Genomic DNA, 27,713 nt, shown 5'->3' on the forward strand with positions numbered 1-27,713 from the left:
ATGAGGTTAGAGTTTTCCCTTCAAAACCAAGGAAGCCATGATTAGGGATCTTTCTCAGAGCTGACGGCTAAATTGGTGCCCCAGGTGCAGGGAGGACATAGACTTACCCATGCCCTTAAGAGACTCACCCGCAGGTGGGAGAGCAGAGCCACACACACCTCGAAGGCAAACAGGTTTGAAGGATGTATAGACTTGGGTGGTGGAAGCAGAGAGGAGGGAGATACCGACTCTGTAAGTGTATGTGGGGGGGGAGTGGGGGGAGTAGCAGAAGATGGGTACAGCTGGAAGAGGTGGAGGAGGAAGGCCGGCCGGGAACCAGCGTGAGCAAAGGCCTGGAGGTAAAATTAATGTGATATGCTAAAAACAAAAAAACAAAAAAAACCCCAGACTGTTCTTAGGCGTGGCTGGGACACAAGGTGCTGGGCCGGTGGGGCGGTAGGGTGTGCCGACCAGAGAGGCTGAAGCTTTACTTTTGAACTGTGGGACTTGGAAGGTTTAGCAGTGGGGGACAAGCAGTGTCAAGTTTTGGAAATCGCTCGACTTAGGTAAGCAGACTGACGGTGTGCTAGGCATTTTCTTTCTTTCAACAAATATTTGTCGAGTGTCTATGACGTGGTAGGAGCTGTTCTGGGCACTGGGCAGCAGCGGCAAAAATTCAGATCGAGCCTTCCTTGAGAGTAACTTTCACATTTTATGGAAGAGGAAACTGAAGGTCGGCTTGACCCCGGCTGATGACTCTGGCCCGGACTTTAGTGCGGAGGTAGCGTGGCTCTGGACAGCCCTTTAGATGTCTCGGCGCACATGGGTCGGTTAGCCTGCAGGTCCTCAGGATGCGCGCGCGCAGCCGCGGCTTCTCTACCGCCCCGCCCGGAGCCCGCCTCCAGCCCAACCCACACGTGGGTTCCCGCACGTCCGCCCGGCTCCCCCCTGACGTCAGCCTCGCGGTTCTATTTAAGGCCCCTCCCGCTCTCGAGTCGGAGTACCCGAGCAGCTGCCGCCAACTCCGGGTCCATCGCCGCTTGCCGCCGACGCCCGCCCGCCCGACGTGTACTCCCGGTATGATCGGGCCCGGCGCGCACTGCGCCCGAGGGGGAGAGCGACTGCTTCGGGCTAAGCTGGCCCCGCGCTGCCTGCTCACGGGAGGGGTGGGCTCTGCTTCCCAGAGGCAAAGTCCTGAGACCTGGGCGGTGGCTCATGCCACAAATGGGCTCTGGGCCCGGCCGCACCCTGCTTTGGCTCTAAGTGGGCACAGTGGCCTCTGGCCGGGCTGGGGAACCAAGGAGGTGGCCGCACCTAATCTGAGGTCGAAGGCCTGGGTGGATGCAGAAGGACCCGGAGACTACAGGTCTGAAGGGTGGGGGTGAGGGCATACCTCCGGGCTCGAAACGAGCAAACAGCACAGAACTCGAAGTCGGGTTCCGGGAGTCCATGGAACTGAAAAAGCCTCAGCAGTCTTGGGCGGCTTCCTGGAAGCCGGAAAGGCGCTGGGTGCCGCTCGGGTTGTATTTTAACCCTCGGACTCTCGAGAGGTGGGCTCCTTGGGGGCAGCCGCTGCCTGCAGATTAAAGGTCGCTCTTTGCGCAAGTTACACGTGTTAAGCAGCTAACGATGTTATAGGGCGCTATGCTAGACATGGTGCATGCAAATTTGAAGCCGAAAGGGTACCAGCTCTCCCGCCTCTCAGACAATGTAATGAGAGGAGGATCATCCGGTACCTTCCCCTCCTTTTGACAAATGGGGGACTGGTTGGGGCATCTCTAAGGTCACAGTGAGTGGGTGGCAGAGTTGGGGCGTAGACTCTCTTTCTTCAGGGCTTCACCCGCGGGTATCCCCACATTGAACGGAGCACTGCAGCCCAGAGCTTAGGTTTTGGTGAAACCAGATGTCCGCTGAAAGAACTCCCTTCCCCCTGTCAGGCTGCGAGAAACCTTACAAGGCTGTCTAGAAATAGCAGTGATTTGTAAGGAGAGACTCGATTCTAGCTTGGTGACTCTGGGCTGCCTGCCTGGAATTCCTCTCGGATATTTTTGCCCTTTGGGGCAGCGTCAAGATTAGACGTGGTGCTTTCGGGATGCAATCTACGACAATCTCTCCAGTGAATGCAGTGCAGGTTTGGATTAGCAGAGCCGAAGCCCCCGTCCCCGGCTGTGGAAATCGAGGGTTCCACCAAGTACCTGTTAATTTTAGGGCTCCAGGCTTCAGGCCTCTTCAGCTTCCTGTAGTAACAAAATTTCCTCATACCGGGCCTCACGCCTTTGCAACGAGGATCACGGCGGAAGCCACACGAGGTGCCTCCCTGTGGGTTGGTTAACAGTCCCGGGTTCCTAATATCACGATTTAAAATCTGGCTCTGGCAGCGCGCCAGGCCGGGGAGGCTGCCAGCCGGGCTTCACGTTGTTCGTGTGTGCGTAGGAGCGCTAGTTTAGTCTAAAGTCTGATTCTGAGCTCACTCTGACCCAGAGAGCAGCATAGTTTCTGGTCACGTCCGCTCACGGGCGGGGTCTCGCAAGCATCCGCTGTGCTGTCTGGTCTAGGGCCCACGTCTCCGTAGCCGGCGGCCACTAGCACTCTGAAATGCGCTTGCGCTTAGGGTTACTGAATGGATAGGTGGGTGGGGGAGGGGTAACTGCTAATCTTCCGGGTCTGGGCGGGGCGTAAAATCCGCGGGCTCCGCTGCTTCTTCGGGGGCGGGGGTTGGGGTGAGGAAGAAGAAAACGAGGGATTGAGCATGAGCAGAGCTCACCTTGGCGGTGGGCAACGCAGTGAGGCCGTCAAAGGCCCTTTACTCACGTACCTGTGGTCCTGAAGGGGCTTGGCAGGAGTCCTGGTGACGGGAGTAGAGTTGGGCGGGCGGCTCACAGTGATCTTGTTTGAGGAAAGGCCGGCTCCACTTGGAGTTAACAAGTCAAGATGAGTGAGCCCTCAGGAGGCTATACTTACACCCAAACGTCAATATTTTTTTTCCACGCCAAGGTGAGGACGTTTACACCAAGATCCTAGTCAGACCAGATCCTGGCATTAGGCCTTTCAGTTCTCCTTTGTCTATCTTTAAGTTTTTTCCCTCTCCCTTTTTAGTCATCTCTTGTGATTTTTAGTGGCAGCTACCCCAAAAGGAAGCAAAAGAAGCTTTTTTCAGAACACGTTTGGTTAATAAGCATTAATTTAAAGAGGATGCAGTGACAGTGCACGTTTTTCCCCTTATAGATTCCTTTCGGTTCTAAGTCCAATATGGCAACTGTCAAGGATCAGCTGATTCAGAATCTTCTTAAGGAAGAACATGTCCCCCAGAATAAGATTACAGTGGTTGGTGTTGGTGCTGTTGGCATGGCCTGTGCCATCAGTATCTTAATGAAGGTAAGTGAGAGACTATCACTCTGGAAGCCAAGGATACCTTGACTCCATCCATCCTCCACTCACTCTCCAAGAATTGCATTATCACATTGTATATACAGATATTTAGGTTCATGCACTCATTCAAAGAACTTTATGTGAAACAAACTTGTAAAACATGATGCTATACCAAGAGTATCTAAACTACAAAAATTAAAGGTTTTTAGGCTGGAGACCCAGTTTCTTAAATTCACTGTGCTTTATTAACCTGCGTTAGTTGCCTACAAATGAAAAAGTAGAGTCCATGCCTTTAAACAAGCTAAAATTATTTAAAAGTAATTTTGGAATTGAAATTGATATATATACGTGGTAAAAATTAAACTGAATGTGGGAAGTCTTCCACCCATGTTAATCCCCTCTGCCCCCCTCCTTGGATAGCAGTTTTGGTACCAATTATGGAGCTAAAATTTAATTAGAAAAAGAGAACTTGTGAATGAATAAAAAGTACTTTTGGGGACTTCCCTCGTGGCACAGTGGTTAAGAATCCGCCTGCCAATGCAGGGGACACGGGTTCGAGCCCTGGTCTGGGAGGATCCCACATGCCGCGGAGCAACTAAGCCCGTGCGCCACAAGTGTTGAGCCTGCGCTCTAGAGCCCGTGCTCCACAACAAGGGAAGACACCACAGTGAGAAGCACGCACACCACAATGAAGAGTAGCCCCCCTTCACCGCAACTAAAGGAAGTGCGCACGCAGCAACGAAAACCCAACACAGCCAAAAACACATAAATTAATTCCTTTTAAGTTCAGGTTTGGAGTTCCTAATAAGAGAGTGAAATGATGAATTCTGGATTCTGAACAGAAAAGGATTGAAATGAGAAGGGACTGAAGGCAGAAATGAGCTATGCAAAGGTCTTGTAACTACACAGCTTGCTCTATATGTTCTTAGACCACATAGTATACCAACTCTTATTCTTTCCCCATTGGTTCAGAAATTGATGTCATTTATTTTTCCCACGCCTATGAAACACCTGTGATGCCCCCTAACTCAGGTGTGGCTAAGAGTAACTGGCAGTAACTGGCAGACCACTCATTATACTGTAGATGATTAGGGGTGGATCGGCTAGTATACCTCTTTGGTTTTAGTCCTCATTCCATTTGTATTAAAGCTGTTGCTGGTGCTCCTTGTCTGAGATGCACCTATGAACTTTTAAAGGTTCATCTGAAAGGATTTTTTTTTTTTTATAAGAAGATGTTGGGGGTAGGAGTTTATTAATGAATTAATTTATTTTTGGCTGTGTTGGGTCTTTGTTTCTGTGCGAGGGCTTTCTCTCGTTGTGGCGAGTGGGGGCCACTCTTCATCGTGGTGCGCGGGCCTCTCACTGTCGCGGCCTCTCTTGTTGCGAAGCACAGGCTCCAGACGCGCAGGCTCAGTAGTTGTGGCTCACGGGCCCAGTTGCTCCGCGGCATGTGGGATCCTCCCAGACCAGGGCTCGAACCCGTGTCCCCTGCATTAGCAGGCAGATTCTCAACCACTGCGCCACCAGGGAAGCCCCTGAAAGGATATTTTTCACCAACATTTTGTAATGCACAAATCTGTCTTTATGTAATAAAACTGTTAGTGTTGGTTAGTATGTGGAAAACATGTAACCAGGGAATGATCCAGAATATCACTTTTTAAAGTCTTAATACTAATCAATATCTATTTAATGGCTAACAACCTAAAATCAATGTGTAAAACTGAATTTGAGAGACTAAATAGAGCAGTTTTGTATAATTGGTTGTTAGTCACTGCCAATCCAGTGTTCTGCTTCTGTACAGTAGTGGTGGACCTCCTGCAGAGGTTGCTCCAATGAGGAGAGACGATTGGAGAGAGGGTCGGTGCTTTTTCCTATGTATAGGTCATCTGGGAGTCAGCTCTTAAACGGAGGCCTGCCTCTACTTTGAGGTCTGTCCTGATAATAAAGTAGCTGACTCTCCTACTCCAGAAATATAGAAATTTTGCATGCCCTTTTAAAAGTTTGGAAATAGCAATTTTCCATTAAACTGAAAATTTTTTGTCTTTTAGGACTTGGCAGATGAACTTGCTCTTGTTGATGTCATAGAAGACAAACTGAAGGGAGAGATGATGGATCTCCAACATGGCAGCCTTTTCCTTAGAACACCAAAAATCGTCTCTGGCAAAGGTTGATTTCAACATGTTTGTATTACACTCTATGCTAGACTTAATTCTTTATCAGGCTTGAGAATCCTAGCTCTTCAAAGATTTCTTTTTTATACAGGATAAGAGAGCCTTTGAACAATTTTGCATTGGTACCTATGGATATCAATGTTTGAATTTCCAGCAAATGGTTTTAAATGGAAATCCAGTTTGTCCATGATGTGGAAAGCATCTGAATTAGAATGTAATTAGCAAAGCTTCGTAGGTCCATATTTTGCCACATTGCTCAACTATTTAAATATATACTTACTTCCACTGCTTCCTTTCATACACTAACACAAGGTTGAGACTAGGGCAAATGAGTCTGTTCAGCAGATATTCTTGGCGTAACCCTATCACACCTTACAATTACCAGCCAGGAAACGGACATAGGCCCTAATAGAGTCTGTTTTGACACATGAAAATCATTGACCATTTATCTGACAGGTGACTCCCTTCATTATCTTCAACCCAGGGTTAACCACCCTGTGCCATAGGGTATCTAGAAGCAAGACATGCTTGATAAGAGTACAGTTGCCCCTGCTTAAAAAAAAAAAAAAAGAGCCTATCCCTGAGCTGGTATGACCACCATTAAGTAGTTAAGTAGAAATAGGAGTATGGAAGCGTGTGAGCATTGACCTCAGGTGGCAAAAAATTGGGGGATGCGTCTCACTTGATATGAGTATGAAATAAATTTTATTTCTTTCAGCTCCCCCCAATCATTGTTATATAAAGCCAACCACATAACTAAAACCAGAATACAAGGAAGGTGTTGATGTATTCTTCCTCCATGTAAGTGGCCACAGTGATAAAACTCCAAAAAGGAGGAGTCTGGGCATTTATATGCCACACAGGCAAAACACTGATAAAACTGTCCATTAAAAAAGTTAATGGAACAAACTTGCTGGAGTTTTCTTAAAGCCCTTAATCTGGTTATTGTTTCTCTTTTGTCTAGACTATAGTGTGACAGCAAACTCCAAGCTGGTTATTATCACAGCTGGGGCACGTCAGCAAGAGGGAGAAAGCCGTCTTAATTTGGTCCAACGTAATGTGAACATCTTTAAATTCATCGTCCCTAATATTGTAAAATACAGCCCACACTGCAAGTTGCTTGTTGTTTCCAATCCAGGTGAGACTTTGAATGGCATAAAAATAGATGAGCTAGAGTAAAACTGATAGTATCAATATAGATCATAATCTGTATATATATTTATTTCTCATATTTTTCATTTTCCTCCTGGGAGTGAGTTTGTGTTTTTGTAAAATAGTTAAGTTTAAAACGTTAAAAGAGATACAATGCCATTAATGTAGTCTGCACTTTAAAATTTGTTACTTGCCTAAGAAGATCTTGGATAAGGAATAAGTTTATGAATAATGTGTTATTTATTTTTTAAAATTATTTATTTTTGGCTGCGTTGGGTCTTCGTTGCTGTGTACGGGCTTTCTCTAGTTGAGGCGAGCCAGGGCTACTCTTCATTGCGGTGCACAGCCTTCTCATTGCGGTGGCTTCTTGTTGTGGAGCATGGCTCTAGGTGCACAGGCTTCAGTAGTTGTGGCTTGCAGGCTCAGTAGTTGTGACTCATGGGCTCTAGAGCGCCGGCTTAGTAGTTGTGGCACACGGGCTTCGTTGTTCTGCGGCATGTGGGATCTTCCAGGACCAGGGCTTGAACCCGTGTCCCCTGTACTGGCAGGCCGATTCTCAACCACTGCACCACCCACGAAGTCCCAATAATGTGTTATTGATGCACAACTTATTTTCATTAAACTACACTTCTTGAATACTTAATGTATTTGCTATATTGTACACAGTATAGAGGCTTAAAAATATTAACAAAAATATTGATTGGTCATGATCAATATCAAGATCTATACAGAGCCATGTATCCTGAGTAGTCAGTCCTTATCTAATGATTCACGTAGTATCTGTGCCTAAATATTTTCTTCACAGTGGATATCTTGACCTATGTGGCTTGGAAGATAAGCGGCTTTCCCAAAAACCGTGTTATTGGAAGCGGTTGCAATTTGGATTCAGCCCGGTTCCGTTACCTCATGGGGGAAAGGCTGGGAGTTCACCCATTAAGCTGTCATGGATGGATCCTTGGGGAGCATGGAGACTCTAGTGGTAAGCATAACTTATTTTCTCTTATTGTTTTCAAGAAATTGTGTAAAAAAAATTGACAGGAGTATTGTTACTAAATCGGAGCCTAAATCAGATATCCATTCGTTAGGGCAGATGGTTTCCAGAAATCTTATCTTTTGGTATCATTGTATGCTAAGAATTGCTAAGATTTAAGCCATTTTGTATGACATTTTTTGGTATAAGGGATGGGGAATGAAATTTATTTATTATAATGGACATATTAAATAAGATGATAGTGCTTAGGATACTTCATTTAATATCACAGCTATTTGGACTCAAACTGCTTGATCCTGAAAAGGTAAGCCAATCCAAGTGGCGTGTATGAGAAAGAAATCTATTATTATCACAGGTGAGAGATGTTATAATTTGTGCAGAGTTCTCAGTTCCTTATGCCAAGAAAATTCCTCTTACGATCTCATAATATCTCAATAAGTTAGGAAAACAGATTCGAATATAGTGAAAATTCTTAGCTTTACATAATCTAATCAATGAAAATCTAAAAGTTAGAGTATTGGTAGTCTTGACCACCTACCAAAAGGAGATAATCCTCCTTAGATAAGAAAAGACAATTTTAGAAGAATGGGTCAGAATTACTAGTCTGCTGGCTGGTGCATGGGAATAAATAAATTCTGTTGTATTGCTTTTAGTGCCTGTATGGAGTGGAGTGAATGTTGCTGGTGTCTCCCTGAAGAATCTGCACCCCGAATTAGGCACTGATGCAGATAAGGAACATTGGAAAGCAATTCACAAACAGGTGGTTGACAGGTAATAGATCTCATAATTTGTAACACAGAAGGTTGAAACTTATTATTTTTATTTAGAAGATTAAAAGTTTGGGGAATTCCCTGGAGGTCCAGTGGTTAGGACCCTGCACTTTCACTGCTGCAGACGTGGGTTCAATCCCTGGTCAGGGAACTAAGATCCTGCAAGCCGTATGGCGTGGCCAAAAAAAAAAAAAAAAAAAAAGATTAAATAATAGCATTTGCATTTGGTTACTCTGTCAGAAAACTTGTTCTCTAAAGCTTTGTTAAAGCTTATAATATAAAACAGGCAAAGGGATTAAAAATCGCAGACATTATAACGTGGTCAAATATTAAAATGGCAGTTTAGGCCACGAAGAGATATTCTAGGCAGTAGTGCATTCTGACTTGCCAATCAACAGTTAGAGGAGAGAAAGACCACGTACAGCTGGGACAATCAAGGAAGCCTTGGTGTAAATGCAGATTGACGCAACTATTGAAGGGCTGTGAAGACAGATGCTGAATCTCTGGCTTTATACATCTATGAACCTTTCCCTCATCTTTACAGTTATTCATTTCTAGTTGTTAATGAACGTTTGTAAAAATAAACAGAAAAGTAACAAAAATCGCAGACATTAATGCTACAGTCTATTTGCCGTAATTATCAATTTACAGTATGATAAATCTTTTCTGTATTTGTAATGTAAACTAAGATAAATCAAGTTAGATTAAGTCTACCCTATTTGAGATTCAGTCTTCAAAAGCATATGATTCATTTAGTTAGGAATAAGAATTTTTAAATCTTATATAGGGACTTCCCTGGTGGTACAGTGGTTAAGAATCCACCTGCCAACGCAGGGGGCACAGGGTTCGAGCCCTGGTCTGGGAAGATCCCACATTCTGCAGAGCAACTAAGCCTGTGCACCACAACTACTGAGCCTACGCTCTAGAGCCCGTGAGCCACAACTACTGAGCCTGCATGCCACCACTACTGAAGCCCGCGGGCCTAGAGCCCGTGCTCTGTAACAAGAGAAGCCACTGCAATGAGAAGCCCGAGCACTGCAATGAAGAGTAGCCCCCGCTTGCCTCAACTAGAGAAAGCCCGTGTGCAGCAACAAAGACCCAACGCAGCAATAAATAAATAAATTAATTAATTAAAACTTATAATAGTCTCTGAGTAGAAACACAGCTAGCTTCTTATTTATTCAGATGATTATAAAGTTTTAAGCAAGGTATATATTCATAATGGTACAAAAAATGAAAATAATTATTAACTGTCAGAAATTATTCAAATAGGGAAACTTTCAACATAGTGGCATTATCTACTTTAAATAAGGTAGCCATGTGTGGATCTCAAGTTTATGGAATTGGAGAATGAATCATGATGGGTGTAGGCAAGGCCCTCTTATTTGTATTTGTTTAGTTAAAACCTGTTAACCTATCATCCAACCCAAGAAGTGTTGACAGTCGCTGTCAACTAACTGTGGCGTTTGTTGAGTTGGAGTTAGTCTGCTGGTGCTTGGAAACAGTGAATTCTGTGCTCCTCCCACTGCTCCCTGTGTACTCCTCCCCCAACATACACACTCTTGAGATAATCCCAAGTCAGGCATGCTATATGTAATCTTGGATTTGCATTTTTAAAATCAGTATTGCATTTATAAGAATCATCCATTTTGTTGCATGTGGCTATAGTTATTTGTTTTCACAGCTATGTGATAGTCCATTGTATGAGTATACCACAGTTTAAACATTCTCCTTTTGGAGAGCGTTGGGCATGTTGCCAGGTTTTTGCTATTACCAGCAATACTGTTGTGAACATCCCCATACATAATATCCTGGCATACATGTGCAAAGGTTACACTTAGGTATATAATGCAACTTTACTATATTTATATAGTATTATTTACTATAAAAGTGATTTATTATAAAGCATATGTTCAGTGAAAGCTTTTTCTTTGTTCCTCCCACCCTACTTTTCCCTACCCTTCCCTGTCCTTCCCTACACTTCCCTACCCTACAGTGCTTATGAGGTGATCAAACTGAAAGGCTACACATCCTGGGCCATTGGACTATCTGTGGCAGATTTGGCAGAAAGTATAATGAAGAATCTTAGGCGGGTGCATCCGATTTCCACCATGATTAAGGTAGGTCTATGTAGTAATAGGTTTTACTTGAATGCCATCATTTCCTGTTCTTTAAAAGAAAAAAAAACTTCTGAGAAAGCAATTAATGTTAAGTGCTCAATCATTGATTTAAGTGAAATAAATTAATGCACCTGCGACTTTCTTTTCTGAAAAGACATGGTTGAGCTTTAGGATTAATGTCCACCAATACTGTGTTGAGCACATAGATACTTGATAACTTGTTGACTGAAAGACTCTACTCAATTTTGTTGAGATGGGTGGAAGACTATAAAACAAATTTTTTCCTTTGGGAAAAACAGAAATCACACTCATGTTAGAGTTACCAAAGTGTTATACAATAAAAATGGGAAATTCCCTGGCAGCCCAGTGGCTGGGACTCCGTGCTCTCACTGCTGAGGGCCCAGGTTTGATCCCTGGTTGGGGAACTAACATCCCCCAAGTCTCGCGGGGCAGCCAAAAATAAATTGCAAAGTACGATGGATAATGGCAATAATTTAGATTTTCTTTTAGAATGGAAATCTTGCTGCTATGTTAATGACTTTCTTTTACACTGTTCATTACATCCTAACTGAAATTCTGGAAAGGAATTTCTACTTATCAAGTTTTATTAAGTAAGCTTCATAACTGTAAAGAATGAAATTCTTGGGAGATCCCAGAATGCATAGAAAAAACGTAAAATATTTTTCATTTCGTCCTCAGGGTTTGTATGGAATAAAAGAGGATGTCTTCCTTAGTGTTCCTTGCATCTTGGGACAGAATGGAATCTCAGATGTTGTGAAAGTGACTCTGACTCCTGAGGAACAGGCCTGTTTGAAGAAGAGTGCAGATACACTTTGGGGGATCCAGAAAGAGCTGCAGTTTTAAAGTCTAATATCATACCACTTCACTGTCTAGGCTACAATAGGATTTTAGTTGGAGGTTGTGCATATTGTCCTTTATATCTGATCTGTGACTAAAGCAGTAATGTTAAGACAGCCTAGGAAAAACATCAATTTCCTAACATTAGCAATAGGAATGGTTCATAAAACCCTGCAGCTGTATCCTGATGCTGCATGGCACTTATCTTGTGTTGTCCTAAATTGGTTTGTGTAAAATAGTTCTACTTCCTCAAGAGGTACCACTGACAGTGTTGCAGATGCTGCAGTTGCCCTTCAAACCAGATGTGTATTTAACTCTGTGTTACATAACTTCTGGTTCCTTTAGCCAAGATGCCTAGTCCAACTTTTTTTTCTCCAATTAATCACATTCTGGGATTGATGATAAATCCAGTATTGCATGTCTTGTGCATAACTGTTCTAAAGAATCTTATTTTATGTACTATATGTATCAGAATAGTATACATTGCCATGTAATGTAAAAAAGAAAAATCAACATAAATAATGCAGCCAAGTATTTGTTATACCAACTAAAACAATAAATAAACCTTGAACAGTGACTACTCTGCTAATTTATTAAGATACAAAGTGATAAAGCTGTTATTTGTTAATTACATTAATGGAAGCCATTAGGTTATTCTTGGGCAACACTATGATGATTTTTTAAGGGGTGCTGTTTCTAATGACCAGACTTTAATAAGAATTAATATATTAAGGGTGTGACTAGATTGACTAGCTGTTTTGTTACCATTTCCATTGTAATCAATTGTTTTAATATACTAAGGCCCAAAGTACTGAGTTAACTTGATTATAGTGCTGATCATAACTTGTACCCTACAGTTCACACAGGTAACATTCTATACATGAACGTAAAAAACATTATTTGCCAACTGAACATAAGCAGTGGTACTTTGCCACTACAGGGGGACAGAAATTTTTAAGAACCTTTACTCTCTGGAGGCAGTAACATAATGGTACTTAACAATTTTAAACCAAATAGTCCTGGTGGTTGTCTACTCAAAAATTTTCTTTAAAAAAAAAACCAAAAATTTTCTTTAGATTTCCCTTAAAATATTTCTATAACTGTGACCTTCTCCAGTCCTAAAAACCATACTTACAGAGGTTAACTAGAACAACTTTATGGTCATCACTCCTCCAGGATTTTTTTTTCCGAAGTTTCCTTCTTGAGAGCTAGATAAGGGAAAGAATTATGTTTTGTTTTGTTTTTTAATGTGTCTCAAATGTAGAAGGACAAGACTAACCTACATAGGCTTGACAATTAGCTGTTATAATAGGATTTGCTTTCATATAGGCTTTGAAAAGAATAACAGCCTTAAGATATAATTTACATAGCACAAAATTCACCCTTTTAAAGCGTACAATTCTGTGGATTCACATAGTTGTGCAGCTATTACCACTATCTAAGAACTTTTTAATTACCCCCCAAAGAAATGTGCAATTATTCCTATAGCCTTTTGTAGACTTTGATGCATCTTCAGTCTTTAAAAAAAAAGATTTACCCTTACTTCGTATTATTTCATACAATAAATTAGCCAGTATCAACGTGACAAAAAATGCTTAACAGATTTATTAAACTAATCTTTCATGAATTTTCAGATTTAATCTTACAAAGCTTCCTTACTTTCTGGTACATTATGTGTTCCACGTTCACCTTGCACCTTCCTGCGCCAGGCAAGGGTAGGCCAACTCTGCTAGGAGCCCTGATTATTTTTACTGTTGTATCTCATTTTAGTCTTAATAACCTTGGAAAGTGGATTAAGCAGGACTTAGACTCATCTCACACAAGTTGCCAGTTAATGGAGGAAGCAAAGGGGACGTTCAGAACATGTGCCTTGGGCAGGTATGAATGAAGAGCCTTTCTTCACCTAGAGCAGGAGTTTGGTCACTACTAAAATGACCCCTCTTTTGGCCTGAGGCAGGTGTAGAGCTTGAATCTGGAGGTCATCCAGGTCAGCTGTGTCTCGCTCACAGTCCTGTGGTAAATGAGGTACAAGGGCCAGGAGCTGCTGTGGAAGGAAGCACACAAGCAAGTGGTAGTACAGGACCAACAGTCACTGCCACTCCTGTGAACCCCTTGCTTGGGGCTGGTAGTAGGTTGTGAAAAGCGCCATAAGAGAAACAGGAGAGATGTAGGGAGCTGATAGTAGTTGAGACAGTCAAGGAAAGCTAGAGGAAGTGCTATTTATGTTCAAAACTGAAAATGAGGAATCAACTTTGAGAGGGGCTGGGGAAGAACTTTCCAGATATATGGAACAGGAAAAAGCTGTCCAAAAGCTGGAGGGAAGTGTGGTGAGTGTCTTGAGATGAAGTTGGAGGGACAGAAGGCGGCCAAGTCTTGAATGTCTCTTAGGTTGTGGTAAAAACTGGTTAAGTGTAATGGAAAGCCATTGAAGGGTTTTAAGCAGCCTCACTGCATGATCTAACTCACATTAAAAACAAACTACAGGCTTTGATACAGAAAATAGATTATCCTTTCGATTCTGAAAAGGATTCAAATGCAAGTGATGACAAAAGATGACAGAGGAGGTTGTGTCCCCTTCTGTGAGTTATAAATAAATCCTTGGCATAAATTAAAATCACCCTTAGAAAACTAGACATGGCCTTTCCTTTTCATTATTACCCTCTGTTCTCTCAAGGGAAATTCAAACTTTATTTCACCACTCAGTCCTGAAGTTATAGAACTTAATCATAATTTTTTAAATTCCTGCAAATAAATGCTCAGACAAGGGCATGTAAGTGCATTGAAGTTTGTTTCTGAAACTCAGGCTGATCATTCCCAAGTCTGCTCTTTCCTTAAATTCCTTTTCGTCCTCGGGGCCCAGGTCCCTTCAGCATGCCCTCTCATAGAGAGGTAAGTTAGGTCGGTTCAGGCCTTGAGCTCTGCCACATATGTCCCAAGATAGCTGCCCATCTTCAGTCTCGCCTCCACTAGCTACTATCAATTCAGATTTGGAAGCACTGTCCTCAGGATGCTGGTTTTAGCTGGTCCACCGGAGATTATGGGGCGCTCCCAGGAGAGTTCTTTCCCACGACGACTTCGAGCCTGGCCCCTTGCCCTCCACGTGGTAGTCTGGCCTCCAAAAAGCTTCGCCCTAAAATCAGTCCGAAGCCTAGGCCGGCTGAAGGAAATGAAACAACACACCAACATCCCTCTCTTGCACACTCTTCAAGACCGTCTAGAATACCACCTACCGGTGTTAAGAGAACATAACCACAGGTGGTGCGGAACGCCTTCGGGCCAGAGGACAAGCCTGAGCCAATGCGCCTGCGCCCGGGCTGGCCGGGGGCGGAGCTTGCGTGCTGACTGAGGAGAGCCGTGCGTGGGAGCGTGCTTGCGGAACGGTTCAGGGAGTAACTGTTGCTGTGCTTCACACCTCAACGGACTTTGCTGTCTTTTTTTAACTGGTGTAACTTTAAAAAGCAGCCTAACGGCCGTACGTTGCACATTCAGACTGCCTATACTGTTGCGCCACGCTAAGCGTTTGTGAGTGACTGGGACTGGAGCGAAAATGGTGGCTGGGGGCAGGGAGAACCTTTAAAAACCTGTTGGTTCCCCAATTCCCTAATACGGATAGACTGGTCCGTGTTCCACCCCTCGACCAGAAATTTTTTTCTTTGGCTTCCCCCTGCTCCTGGCTCCAAAATTCTGCAAACTCAAGAGGTAGTTCCTTAGATGTTCAGTGTGGTTAGTACATCAGTAGGTATGAGAGTGAATAATTCAGGGACTTTGATTTCACTGAAATTGCATTATCCCTATCAGGTTCTCAAAATGTCAGCTGTCAAGGAGCAGCTTATTGAGAATCTAATTGAAGAAGATAAAGTCTCCCAGAGTAAGATCACCATTGTTGGAACTGGTGCTGTAGGCATGGCTTGTGCTGTTTGTATCTTATTGAAGGTAAGTGATAAGCCTATACTGTGGCTGAAAATGAGTAAGCACTCATAGGTCTTGTAGATGATCATGAGTGCAGGGTTGCAGGGTTAATCCCTTGGAGCAAATACGTATCATCTGATTTTTACACAATTTAAGAAACATTTATTTGGAGTTTACCATTTGTTAGGCATTGCCAGACTATTTAAATTTATTCCTAGGAGACACACTGATTATATTATTTTGTTAATAGTATAACATTTTCTGTTAAAGTGATTCAGCACTTTGTCTTCCTTGAAGAGTAATGGGTGAAAATCATATTTCCCAATGGCTTATACTTAAAAAAATTTTTTTTAATTATATAAGCATTACATTCTCATTATAAAATAAAAAGTACCAAATTTGATAAAATAACAATGGAAGTCCTTTAATTTTCCTTTCTATTTCCAGAATATCTTTTCATGTACTTGTTGGGCATTTGTATAGCTTTGGAGAAATGTCTATATCAAATCTTTTGCCCATTTTTATTTTTCTTTTTTATTATTATTTATTTATTTATTTATTGCTTGCACTGGGTCTTCATTGCTGCGTGCGGGCTTTCTCTAGTTGTGGCGAGCGGGGGCTGCTCTTCATTGTTGTGTGTGGGCTTCTTATTGCGGTGCATGGGCTTCCCATTGCGGTGGCTTCTCTTGTTGCAGAGCATGGGCCCTAGGCGTGTGGGCTTCAGTAATTGCAGCACACGGGCTCAGTAGTTGTGGCTTGCAGGCTCTAGAGCGCTGGCTTAGTAGTTTTGGCACACAGGCTTGGTTGCTCCGCAGCATGTGGGATCTTCTCGGACCAGGGATTGAACCTGTGTCCCCTGCATTGGCAGGCAGATTCTGAACCACTGCACCACCAGGGAAGTTCTTTTGCCCATTTTTAAATTGGGGTTTTATTTGTTTTTGAGTTGTAGGAGTACTTTTTATATTCTGAATATTAACTGCTTATCAGGTAAATGGTTTTCAAATATTTTCACCCATTCCTTGGGTTTCCTTTTTGCTCTGTTGGTTGTGTCCTTTGGTGCACAGAAGTTTTAAATTTTAATGTAGTTCAATTTATCTGTTTTTACTTTTGTTGCCTGTGGTTTTGGTGTCATATCCAAAAATCATTGCCAAATCCAATGTCATGAAGCTTTCCCTCTATCTTTTCTTGTAAGAGTTTTATAGTTTTGGGTCTTACATTTAGGTCTTTGATCCATTTTTAGTTAATTTTGTCTATGGTATAATGTAAATAGTCCAACCTTATTCTTTTGCACGTAAATATCCAGTTATCCCATTTGTTGAAAATGTTGTCCTTTCCCTATTGAATGATCTTGGCACTCTTGTCAAAAAATATCTGACCATATATGTGAGAGGTTTTTTTCCCCCGGGCTCTCTGTTCTGTTCCATTGGTCTGCATGTCTCTTTATATTAGTACCACACTGTTTTGATTACTGTAGCTTTGTAATAAGTATTGAAATCAGCAAGCTTGAGACCTCCAGCTTCGTTCCTTTTCAAGATTGTTTTAGCTACGCAGAGTCTCTTGAGATTCCATTTGAATTTTAGAATGGATTTTTCTATTTCTTTTTTTTTTTTTTTTTTTTTTGCGGTACACGGGCCTCTCACTGTTGTGGCCTCTCCCGTTGCGGAGCACAGGCTCCGGACGCACAGGCTTAGTGGCCATGGCTCACGCGCCCAGCCGCTCCATGGCATGTGGGATCTTCCCGGACTGGGGCATGAACCTGCGTCCCCTGCATCGGCAGGCGGACTTCATTGAACGAACTCATTGAACGTCTACATGTTCGACAGTGAGGCAAGAATCTTCTTACTCCCTCTGGGCTGCTAGATAGCAGACTGTCAGACAAAGATGGAATATAGAAAAGAGATGAAATTAGAGGGTCAGTCAGGAGGTCCAGTAGTTGATTGACATTTCAGTAAGAAATAAGAAAGGGAGGAAAATTATTCAAGAGATAAAAGGACATGAGTTTGCAGATATGAAGAATTCACTGAGGGTTCAACACAATGAATCAATAAAAGCCTACTCCAAGGAATATTATCATGAAATCTCAGAACTCAAATTGTACGAGAAGGTCAGTTGTTAGAGCCCATTTATTTTCTACTAGAATCCATTGTACCCTGGCAAATGTCCAAATGAAGGAGAGTAGTTCAGGACCTTGTCTTCAAGTCACATTGATGTAAATTGTAGGATAAATGGAAAGTGATGAAAGATATTAAAATATTCATATTCATATAGTCCACTGATGTGAAGGGTCATAAGGGCTGTAATGAATACCATGACACCTGCATATTTCATGAAAGGTGGACTTTAAAGGTTTTATCAGGACATGTAAAGTTTTTAGGAGTGGATAGCAGTACAACCTACTTCCTTGTCCTGTACAGAGCAAAGTGCCCATAGCAGTTTTCCTTAGATTAATTTTTTTTTTCTATCTCTCTACCTTACTATGGTTACTCAGGACCTCCCTAGAGAAAAGATCCTGGGATACTCTTAACTATTCCTTTAGATTCTGGTAGGCTTAACAATCCCAGGCTCTCTATTTGGAATTGTATTTGAGAAATGGCTCATATAGATGTAGTTAATTCTTAAAAAACAAATAAAAACTTTTAGGGATTATTTGAGCTCCGTCTTTGACAGTCAAGACAAATGGGGATGGAAAGATTCCCTTGAGAGAATTTTCTGGTAACCTGTTGAGAAGGGAGATAAATCAAGTTGGAAATATAATTGAAAAGCAGGCTGTGTTGGTTATTAACTTACTGGCACTCAGCTCCAAATTCAGCTTTGTATACTCTGCTTTGTGATGCTGGCGCTGGATCTCCACATAATCGTTTTCTCCTTTGCCAGTTGGCATCTTGTTAGGTTCTGCCAATGGGGAACACTAGAGGAAAGTTGGGAGGCAGGAGGAGAACCATGACCTGCTGCTTCCTGTTTGCTTATTGTTCTGTTCACTGTCATCCCAGCTGTATCCCTTTGTCCCAAAGGTAGCAGTTGGTTCTAACCTCCACTTTCTTTTGGAGCCACCAGCATTGACCTCATCTTGTCCGTTTAGTGGTATGAGCAGTAGGCAGATTTTGCCTTTTCCAGAGTCTGAGCCTAGTTCCATGAAGCACCTCCTTTAGACTCTCTGCTTCCTCAGCCTTGGGGGTGGTAGCTTCAAGCTGCAGTTACTATCTCTGGGTTACCATAAATGTTCCCCTTCTGTTCTTTCAGCCGTTCAACATATGTCTAACCAATTCCCTATATTAAATTCCTTCTGTTGAAATGCTTAGAGTGGTTTCTGTTTTTCTGTCCAGACCAGACAGATACACAGATGTAAAAATGGATCTGTAAGCATGATCTGGTTTTCTTATCAGTTAGCTGAAAAGTGATATATGATTCTTTTGGATGAAACTCCTTATCCTTATCCTATTCCTGATGTATGACACATAATTCAGTAAATTTTAGAATTTACAGTTTTCCAGAAAGGCCAGATGGTGCCTGATGTGGAGGGTGGGGTGGGGAACAGTAGTAAATAGGGACTTTGATTCCTTTCCCTTACTGTTCACCTTTGGAATCTGGCCACTGGAATCTGAGGGAATACATTCCTTCCTCTTCTTCTTCTTCTTTTTTGCCACATGGCATGTGGGATCTTAGTTAAACCCGTGCCCCCTGCAGTTAAAGCACAGAGTCTTAGTCACTGGACCGCCAGGGAAGTCCCCTGCATTCCTTCTGTTATAGTTCTATAATAAATTATAGTACCGTTTATAGAGACTGTGTATTGTTCATGTAACTGGAAAAAATCTCAGTAGAGCTAGCTTCAGATATTACTAAATTCTGGAATTCAGACATATCAAGACACAGTCTCTGTATATCTTAGTCCATACTTCCTCTGTTGGCTTAATCCTTGGGCAGGGTCTTTGTATATGGTGGTAAAGATGGCTGTACAGTTTGTTTTTAGAGTCTTATATCATTAGAGCTTATGATTGCAAAGAAAAATGAGACTTCATTTCTCATCTTCCATTTTCTAACCTCATAGACATTGTGCTCATTTGTTATGCCTGGGCCATATACCCATTTGCGAACTAATTGATGCAGCCAGAAGGAAGGATGGAACAATTGGTTGGGTCTGGTATATGCTTATCTACCCCTAGGTTGGAGGGCGGACGTTAATTGTAATATACTGAGCCACATGAAATGGTTTCCCACAGGTGGCTACCTTTATATTTTGGCCATAAGCATTCATACTAAAAACAACTTCAGCCAATTCAGAAATTAGGCATAAGGGTTAAATATAATAAAAACCTTTGAAAGGATTTCATAACTTTTCATTCGTTTTATACTGTTACCTGAAGTGGAAGAAAACCAATTCTAAAAAACTTAATTCCACGAAGGCAAAGCAATTAATAATTTTTGCTACATTCTGTTGTTTACCTTAACTTCTGGTCTCTCTAGGCACATTAAAAGACTTTTCTTGGCCATGCCTTTCAGCTTGCAGTTCCCCTACCAGCGACTGAGGGATTGAACCGGAGCCACAGCAGTGAAAGCTCAGAATCCTAACCACTAGGGCACCAGGGAACTCCCATAAAGACCATTATTTTTATACCACTTTTTCTATTAAAAATGTAACACTCCTTTGATTATAAAATAACCACACAAAATTTTTTCTCTTTCTCCTAAAACGGAAATGGGAACATTTTACTCAGGACTTTCATGTACTTTAGGATTTGGCTGATGAGCTTGCCCTTGTGGATGTTGCAGTGGACAGACTGAAGGAAGAAACAATGGATCTTCAGCACGGCAGTCTTTTCTTTAATACTTCAAAGTTTGTTTCTGGAAAAGGTTAGTTTTATAAAGTTATTTTCAGAGCTTTAAAAACAAGTAATGAAGTTTATCAAACTGTTGTCAATAAATATAAAATTAAAAAATAGCACTATTGTAATTAGGACATATAGTTTAGAAAGTTAGTTTTTTGAAAAAAAACATTCCAGGGGCTTCCCTGGTGGTGCAGTGGTTGAGAGTCCGCCTGCCGATGCAGGGGACACAGGTTCGTGCCCCGGTCCGGGAAGATCCCACATGCCGCGGAGCGGCTGGGCCCGTGAGCCATGGCCGCTGAGCCTGCACATCCGGAGCCTGTGCTCCGCAACGGGAGAGGCCACAACAGTGAGAGGCCCGCGTACCGCAAACAAAACAAAACAAAACAAAACATTCCATTCTAATTGGAGAAAATTTGGTAAATACAAAAACAGTATGAAGAAAATTTTAAATCTCGTCTGTTAATGGTTTTGTTTCTTTCCTTTTTTCATTTGTTTTTTACACAACTGACATATAAATGCTTTTTAAACTTGCCATTCAGTCTTATATATTTTCTCAAGGATATGCAGTCTTGAATAGTTTTGTAATATTACTGATAACATTTATCTATATTCTTTAACCTGTTTTATTTATTTATTTATTTTTGGCTGCGTGGGGTTCGTTGCTGTGCACAGGCTTTCTCTAGTTGCAACGAGCGGGGGCTACTCTTCGTTGCAGTACACGGGCTTCTCATTGCAGTGGCTTCTTTTGTTGCGGAGCACGGGCTCTAGGCTCGTGGGCTTCAGTAGTTGTGGCACGCAGTCTCTAGAGTGCAGGCTCAGTAGTTGTGGAGCGTGGGCTTAGTTGCTCCGTGGCATATGGGACCTTCCCGGACCAGGGCTCGAACCCGTGTCCCCTGCACTGGCAGGCTGATTCTTAACCACTACGCCACCAAGGAAGTCCCTAACCTGTTTTTTTGATGTGTGTTTTTAGAGGATCATGTTTCAGGGTATAGTTTGAGGCTATAGAAGAGGAAATGGAGAGCTTAGCCCCATTAGCATTAGCATCATGTGTTGGCCAACTAAGAAGCCTTAGAGCATTAGGAAAAATAACTTTTATCATACACTGATGTATGTAGTGTGCTTTTTGGTAATGTGATTCAACAGATGTACTTTCTACTAGAATCCCTCTTATCTAACATGATTGGAACTGAAAGTGGTTACTTAATTTAAAAATGCCTGTTAGAAAGAACCATCATAAAATTTTATATTGACCTAAACATGTTAATGTACTTAGAACTTCATTTGCTGATTTTCTGATTGTAGGGCAAGGACTTTGAGTATGGCTCAGCTCATTGGAGTTTTGCAGCGTGTTTTTTATAGCACACCAGTAGTAATCATTTCTATTTCTTTAAAATACTGTAATTAATTTAAAGATACTCATGAAGCAGTCTAATCACAAAATTCTATTAAATTTTTATGGTTTTTCTCCATTTTTATTTCTCTTATACCTAAGAGGAAGATTTTTAAACAACCTTCTTTTAATATGTCTTTCTAAGGCATTCAACTTAATTTTCATAGTAACAATCATTAAAAAAATTAATTATGAAATACTTCAGATATAAAAAGTTTTAAGTATAACAAACATCAGTGTATCCAACACCCAGCAAAAGAAATAAAACATTACCAATTCACTTGATACATTCTGTGTGTTACATCTATTCATATCTCAATCCTGAGTGTGGTGTTTACCTTTACCGTGTATTTCTTTCACCCTCATATTTTAGTGATTTACATCATATATAATTAATAGATATATCTGGCATAAATATATTTGGGTATAAGCATGACAGACTCTTGATATGCAGCAACTCATGAGCAGAAGGATACAGATGTACTAGACAGAAGTCTGCTAGTTGAGAGTGTTCAGTGTGCCTTGGGTATCAGTATGTTTTACATCAGTTAATCTGTTTATTGAGTGGAGTCAAGTTAAAAGAGCTACTCCTATATTAAAATACTTTAAAAAATCATTCAGCCTTTAATTTCTAGTCATATGGCAGGATAAGTACCTGAATCAATCCTTTTAGTAAAGGGGAAGAAGTAAAATTATAAAAACATACTTTTTGATTTTATAAAAAAATCAAAAAGAAGATAAATATAAGAAGAGGGACAACATATAGAACTAAATAAGAGTTTAGCAAGGATGCCAGACACAAAATTATTAACTATTAATAATTATTAACTATTAATATAACTATTAATAACATTAACTATTATTATTAAAAATCTATTCAAAAACAAGCAAAAATTTTTAAAGGTATTATTTGTTATCAAATATAGGAAGTACCTAGGAATAAATCTAACAAGACATGTATAAGAGCTTTTATGCAGAAAATAATACAGCCTCATTGAAAGATGTTAAATATCTAAATAAATGAAGAGATATGCCTTGTTCATATAGATTATATGCAATCACAGTCAAAACCCAACAAGTTTTATTGTTGTTGTTGTTGTACATAATAAACTAATTCTAAAATTCATTCAGAAATTGAAAGGTCCAAGAATAGACAAGATACTTTTTTAAAACATTGTTAAAAACACTTATTTTGATACAGTCTATCATAAATAAGTCAGTAGAGGTTCCACTCTGCCACAGATGCAGCTGTGCAGTGAGAACCCTGTGTCATCCAACTGGTAAATGTCTGAAAGATGTTCCATTTCACCTCCCAGGCAGAGTGCACACCTTCCATGCTCTTCCTGTCCATTGATCGCTTCCAAATCCAGATGACCAAATAGTCCTCTATCCCCAAAGCAGGTTCAAAACAGTAGATTCAGGCATTCTTCTCAAATCTCAGGTAAATCTTAAAAGGAACAGAGCTCCAGTGGATGGCAAAGTGCCCACCCTTGAAGAGCTGCTGCAGCCTTTGCTCAGCTTCACCATGGCAACAGCCTGGGCTGCGCAGTCAAGAATACTCTTGAAAAAGAACAAGGTGGTGAGAACTTGCTTTACCAGATATCAAGACTTATTACAAAGCTACACTAATTAAGTGCAGAGACAAACAAAAGATTGTTATATAACACTGATCATATTGTAGATCAATGGGAAATTTGCAGACTTATAAATTCTTTTTCTTATGGCAATAGTTGTTTTTATGGAAAGAAATAAAATTGAACCCTTTCCTTTTTTAAAAAAAAAATATTTTTTTATTTATTTGGCTGCAACGGATCTTCGTTGCAGCATGCAGGATCTTTAGTTGTGGCATGTGGGATCTAGTGCCCTGACCAGAGCTCGAACCTGGGTCCCCTGCATTGGGAGCACAGAGTCTTAGCCACTGGACCACCAGGGAAGTCCCCTGAACCGTTTCTTGATAACACACACAATTCCAAATTGGTTAAAGACCAAAACTATGAAAGGCAAAACTTCAAAGCTTCTGTTTAGAAGATAACATAGAATATCTTTATGACCTCAGGATAGGGAAGAATTTATTAAACACAAGGACACAAAAAGCATAAACAGTAAAGGAAGGAGTATAAAGTTTAGTGTTTATGTTCTTAAAAAGGCACTAAAAGAGTGAAGAGACAAAGTGTAAACTGAGAGAAAACATTTGCAACGTAAACAACTGGCAAAGGAATTGTGTTCAGACTAAAAGTACTTGTGTAATAAATAAGATAAATATAGGTAGCCCAACAGAAAAATAGGAAAAGACTTGAACATTTCACAAAAGAAGAAACTCGAATTGCCTATAAATATAGGAAAAGACAATCTCATTAGTAACCAAGAAAATAAAAAGTATATCAATATACCATTACACACCTATTAGATTGGCAAAAGTGTGATAATACTAAGTGTTTGTCAGGATGTGGAACAATAGGTTTTCTCATGCATGACATATAGAAATGTATTATAGTAAAACTATTTTTTTTAAGTTTGTCATTACCTGGTGAGTTGAACATGAACATATCCCAAACCTAGAAATTGCACTCCTAGGTATATTCCCAAGAGAAATTTGTGTACATGTGCACTAAGATACATGTACAAGAATGTATAGTGTTGTCATTTGTAATAGCCCCAAACTGGAAATAATTCATTGTATAACAATACTAAGTTGATCAATTATGCACTGTAATATTACACAGCAATGAAAGTGAATGAACTAGAGGGACACACATTAACATGGATAAATGTCAGATAATAGTTATCTAAAGTAATACATACCTTATGATTCAAAACAGATAAAACTTAATATGTTATTTGAATATGAATAGGTAGTAAACCTTTTTAAGGTTTTAAGGTAGTATGAGACCAGAATCTGTTATTGTGGATCTAATGATCAAGTTAGGGGTATAAATACAACATAACCACAGGAAGATAACATAAGCCACTATAAATAAGGACTATGTGAGAATTATAGGCAGTAAGTGCTATAAAAATTCAGTGAAGTCAGAGTAGTATTTATGAATGATATAATTAGGGGATGCCTGGCAGAGGAATTGGTATTTGAAGAAGCCTTTGCTCCAGACCACTATGGTTTGCTGTCTCTGGGAGGACTGAGTTATATTTAGAAAGGAAAATAAATAACAGGTAAGGAGATGATGGCATTAACAGAATCAGGGTACCTGGAAAATCTGAAATAAAAATAAGACACAAAGCTAGTAAGTTAACTTGTTGGCAGATTGTGAAAAGACTTGATATTTTACTCTGGTATACACTTTAATTGAAGTTGTCGGACATAATATTTCAAATAGTTGATCTGAGCTATGGCGAGATGATTCTGGAGAAGTTGCGAGGCTTTTTGCCAGTTTATTCTCTAAAAGTTGAGGGGGGAGGAGGGAGAAAACGAGGGGCTGGGATAGAGAGTTACAGAGAGAGACAGAGGTTGAGAGATTACTTTGGATTTCTGTGGTTAGATAAGACTTTATGGAAGATGATGTCAGGCAAGGTCTTTGAGCAAGAGTGAGTAGACTATGTATGCAGAGAGAGAAGAGAACTTCCTCCTGTAGATCTTTTTTTTTTTTTTTTTTTGCAGTAAGCGGGCCTCTCACTGTTGTGGCCTCTCAGCCACTGTGCCACCAGGGAAGCCCTGTGTAGATCTTTTATTTGATACAAGGGAAAGATACTCTCTTAGATTAATGTGAAACTTGCCAGCCTAAGAAATGAAATTCTCTTAAGTTTGTCTTTCTAATTAAAATCTTTACTAGGGCAGGAAAACCATTCAAATGTTTACGGTTTATAAATTGGATTAGAAAGATATAAGAATGATCATAGAGATGTAATAGTATGTTTAAAATCAAGCAAATTTCCTTTTCAAAAGAGCATAAAAATAAGTTTTTTTAAAATGGAGATGGCATATAGAGATTTTAGCTAATTTAGTTTTTGACATCCAAATAGAAAATAACTTCTAAGGTAATTAATTTTCTTGTGTGAATCAAGAAAATTTTCTTGTGTGAATCAAGTAAATAATGTAAGTAAATACATTCTCACTCTTCGAATCATGAAACACACATAAATTCTCAGAGTTCTAAGCTTCTGATTCATATGGTATTTCTAAAAATCCAGAGAGCTGACTTGCAGTGCCTCAGGCCTTAATAACAAATGAGAATGTGGGCTAAAAGCCATGGTAGGTTCTGTTATTATTTTTTTTAAAAAAAGTCATGTGAACATTGGTAAATCATAGTAACAAAATTTCCTTCAGATTATACAAGATAACATACTATGGAAAACTAACTATACTATGGATAGCATACTAACATAACATACATTTCCATTACTATGGAAAATCTGTTCATCTGCAAATGCCAGACATGAAGGTAGTACTTTAATACCATCATCATACAATAGACTTAAAGAATTAAAGCACAGTGATTATGGCAGTCTTGACCAAATAGTTTCTTTTGTTTCCTTCTTTAGATTACAGTATATCTGCACATTCCAAATTAGTTATTGTCACAGCAGGTGCACGGCAGCAGGAAGGAGAAAGTCGCCTTGACCTGGTCCAATGTAATGTGAATATCATGAAATCAATCATTCCTGCCATAGTCCAAAATAGTCCTGACTGTAAGATGCTTATTGTTTCAAATCCAGGTGAGTCCCTTCTACTCCGTTTAACTGCATAAGGATGATATTTCCATACCATTCCTTTTTTTTTCTTTTTAAAACAATGTCATTTAGGTAAATTTATGACAATAAACCGTGCCCATCCAAATACACAATACTTTGTTTTTTTCCAGCTTTACTGATATATAATTGACATATAACATGTAAGTTTAATGCATATAACATGGTTATTTGTGGTGGGAACACCACAAAAGAAAGGAGAGAGAAGATTCACTAAGAGAAGATTTACTCTCTTAGCAACTTTCAAGTATATATATAAAATATAGTAGTGTTAACTATAGCCAACATTAGATCCTCAGAACTTATTCATCTTACATCTGGAAGTTTATATCCTTTGACCAACATCTCCCCATTTCTCCTTTCCCCTAGCCTCTGGCAACCACCATTCTATTCTCTCTTTCTATGAGTCTGGCTTTTTTAGTTTCCACATATGTGATATCATACAGTATATTTTTTCTCTGTCAGACTTATTTCATTTAGCATAAGGCCTTCAAGGTCTATCTATGTCACAAATGGCAAAATTTCCTTCTTTTTTGTAGCTGAATATTCCATTGTATATCTATATACCACATCTTCTTTAGACATTTATCTGTAGATGGACATCAAGGTTGTTTTCATATCTTGGCTATTGTGATTAACGCTGAAGTGAATATGGGAGTGTTGGTATCTCTTTGAGATACTGATTTCATTTCCTGTGGATATATGCCCCAAAGTGGGATTGCTAGGTCATATGGTAGTTCTATTTTTAATTTTTTTGAGGAACCTCCATACTGTTTTCCATAGTGGCTGTAGCAATTTACATTCCCGCAGGCAGTGCACGAGTGTTCCCTTTTCTTCACATCCTCGCCAACATGTGTCCTCTTGGTGATAGCCATTCTAACAGGTGTCAGGTGATATCTCACTGTGGTTTTCATTTGTATTTCCCAGATGATTAGTGAAGTTGAGCATCTTTTCATGCACCTGTTAACCATTTGTATGTTTTCTTTGGAAAAATGTCTGGTTCCTCTGCCCTTTTTTTTTTTCTTTCGGTACACGGGCCTCTCACTGTTGTGGCCTCTCCCGTTGCGGAGCACAGGCTCCGGACGCGCAGGCTCAGCGTCTATGGCTCATGGGCCCAGCCGCTCCGCGGCATGTGGGATCTTCCCGGACCGGGGCACGAACCCGTGTCCCCTGCATCGGCAGGCGGACTCTCAACCACTGCACCACCAGGGAAGCCCCCTCTGCCCATTTTTAAATCGGAATTTTTGGCATTGAGTTGTATGAGTTCCTTAGATGTTTTGAATATTAACCCCTTATAAGATACATGGTTTGCAAATATTTTTTTTTGTTTGATGTAGTCCCAGTCATTTATTTTGCTTTTGTTGCTTGTGCTTTTGGTGTCATAGCCAAAAAAATCATTGCCAAGACCAATGTCAAGGAATTTTTCCCCTACATTTTCTTCTAGGAGTTTTACACTTTCAGGCTTCTGTTTAAAGCTTTA

At 40.5% G+C, this 27,713-nt stretch overlaps 1 protein-coding gene and 1 pseudogene across 3 annotated transcripts in view; both read left to right on the plus strand.

The window, feature by feature from the left end:
* The first annotated feature begins 965 nt into the window (after positions 1–965).
* On the plus strand, positions 966–12,338 carry LDHA (lactate dehydrogenase A). Of its 2 annotated transcripts, none has more exons than XM_082845130.1 (8): positions 966–1,056; positions 3,205–3,354; positions 5,397–5,514; positions 6,484–6,657; positions 7,477–7,650; positions 8,316–8,433; positions 10,429–10,552; positions 11,252–12,333. In XM_082845130.1, the coding sequence occupies exons 2-8, from the start codon at positions 3,229–3,231 to the stop codon at positions 11,414–11,416; spliced, it is 999 nt and encodes a 332-aa protein (XP_082701256.1). In that variant the 5' UTR covers positions 966–1,056; positions 3,205–3,228; the 3' UTR covers positions 11,417–12,333. The 2 variants fall into 2 exon arrangements, with proteins under 2 accessions (XP_082701256.1, XP_082701257.1); XM_082845131.1 differs by lacking the exon at positions 966–1,056 and adding an exon at positions 2,896–2,973 and having other exon boundaries at positions 11,252–12,338.
* Positions 12,339–15,217: 2,879 nt separating this feature from the next.
* Positions 15,218–27,713, plus strand: part of LOC309965691 (L-lactate dehydrogenase C chain-like) — a 41,428-nt pseudogene continuing 28,932 nt past the window's right edge. The window contains exons 1-3 of the transcript in view: positions 15,218–15,343; positions 20,050–20,167; positions 26,027–26,200. The product of the transcript in view is annotated as an L-lactate dehydrogenase C chain-like (transcript). The remainder of the gene's footprint in view (positions 15,344–20,049; positions 20,168–26,026; positions 26,201–27,713) is intronic.

This window comes from Leucopleurus acutus, assembly GCF_964270905.1.
Source record: "Leucopleurus acutus genome assembly, chromosome: 8".
NCBI lineage: Eukaryota > Metazoa > Chordata > Mammalia > Artiodactyla > Delphinidae > Leucopleurus > Leucopleurus acutus.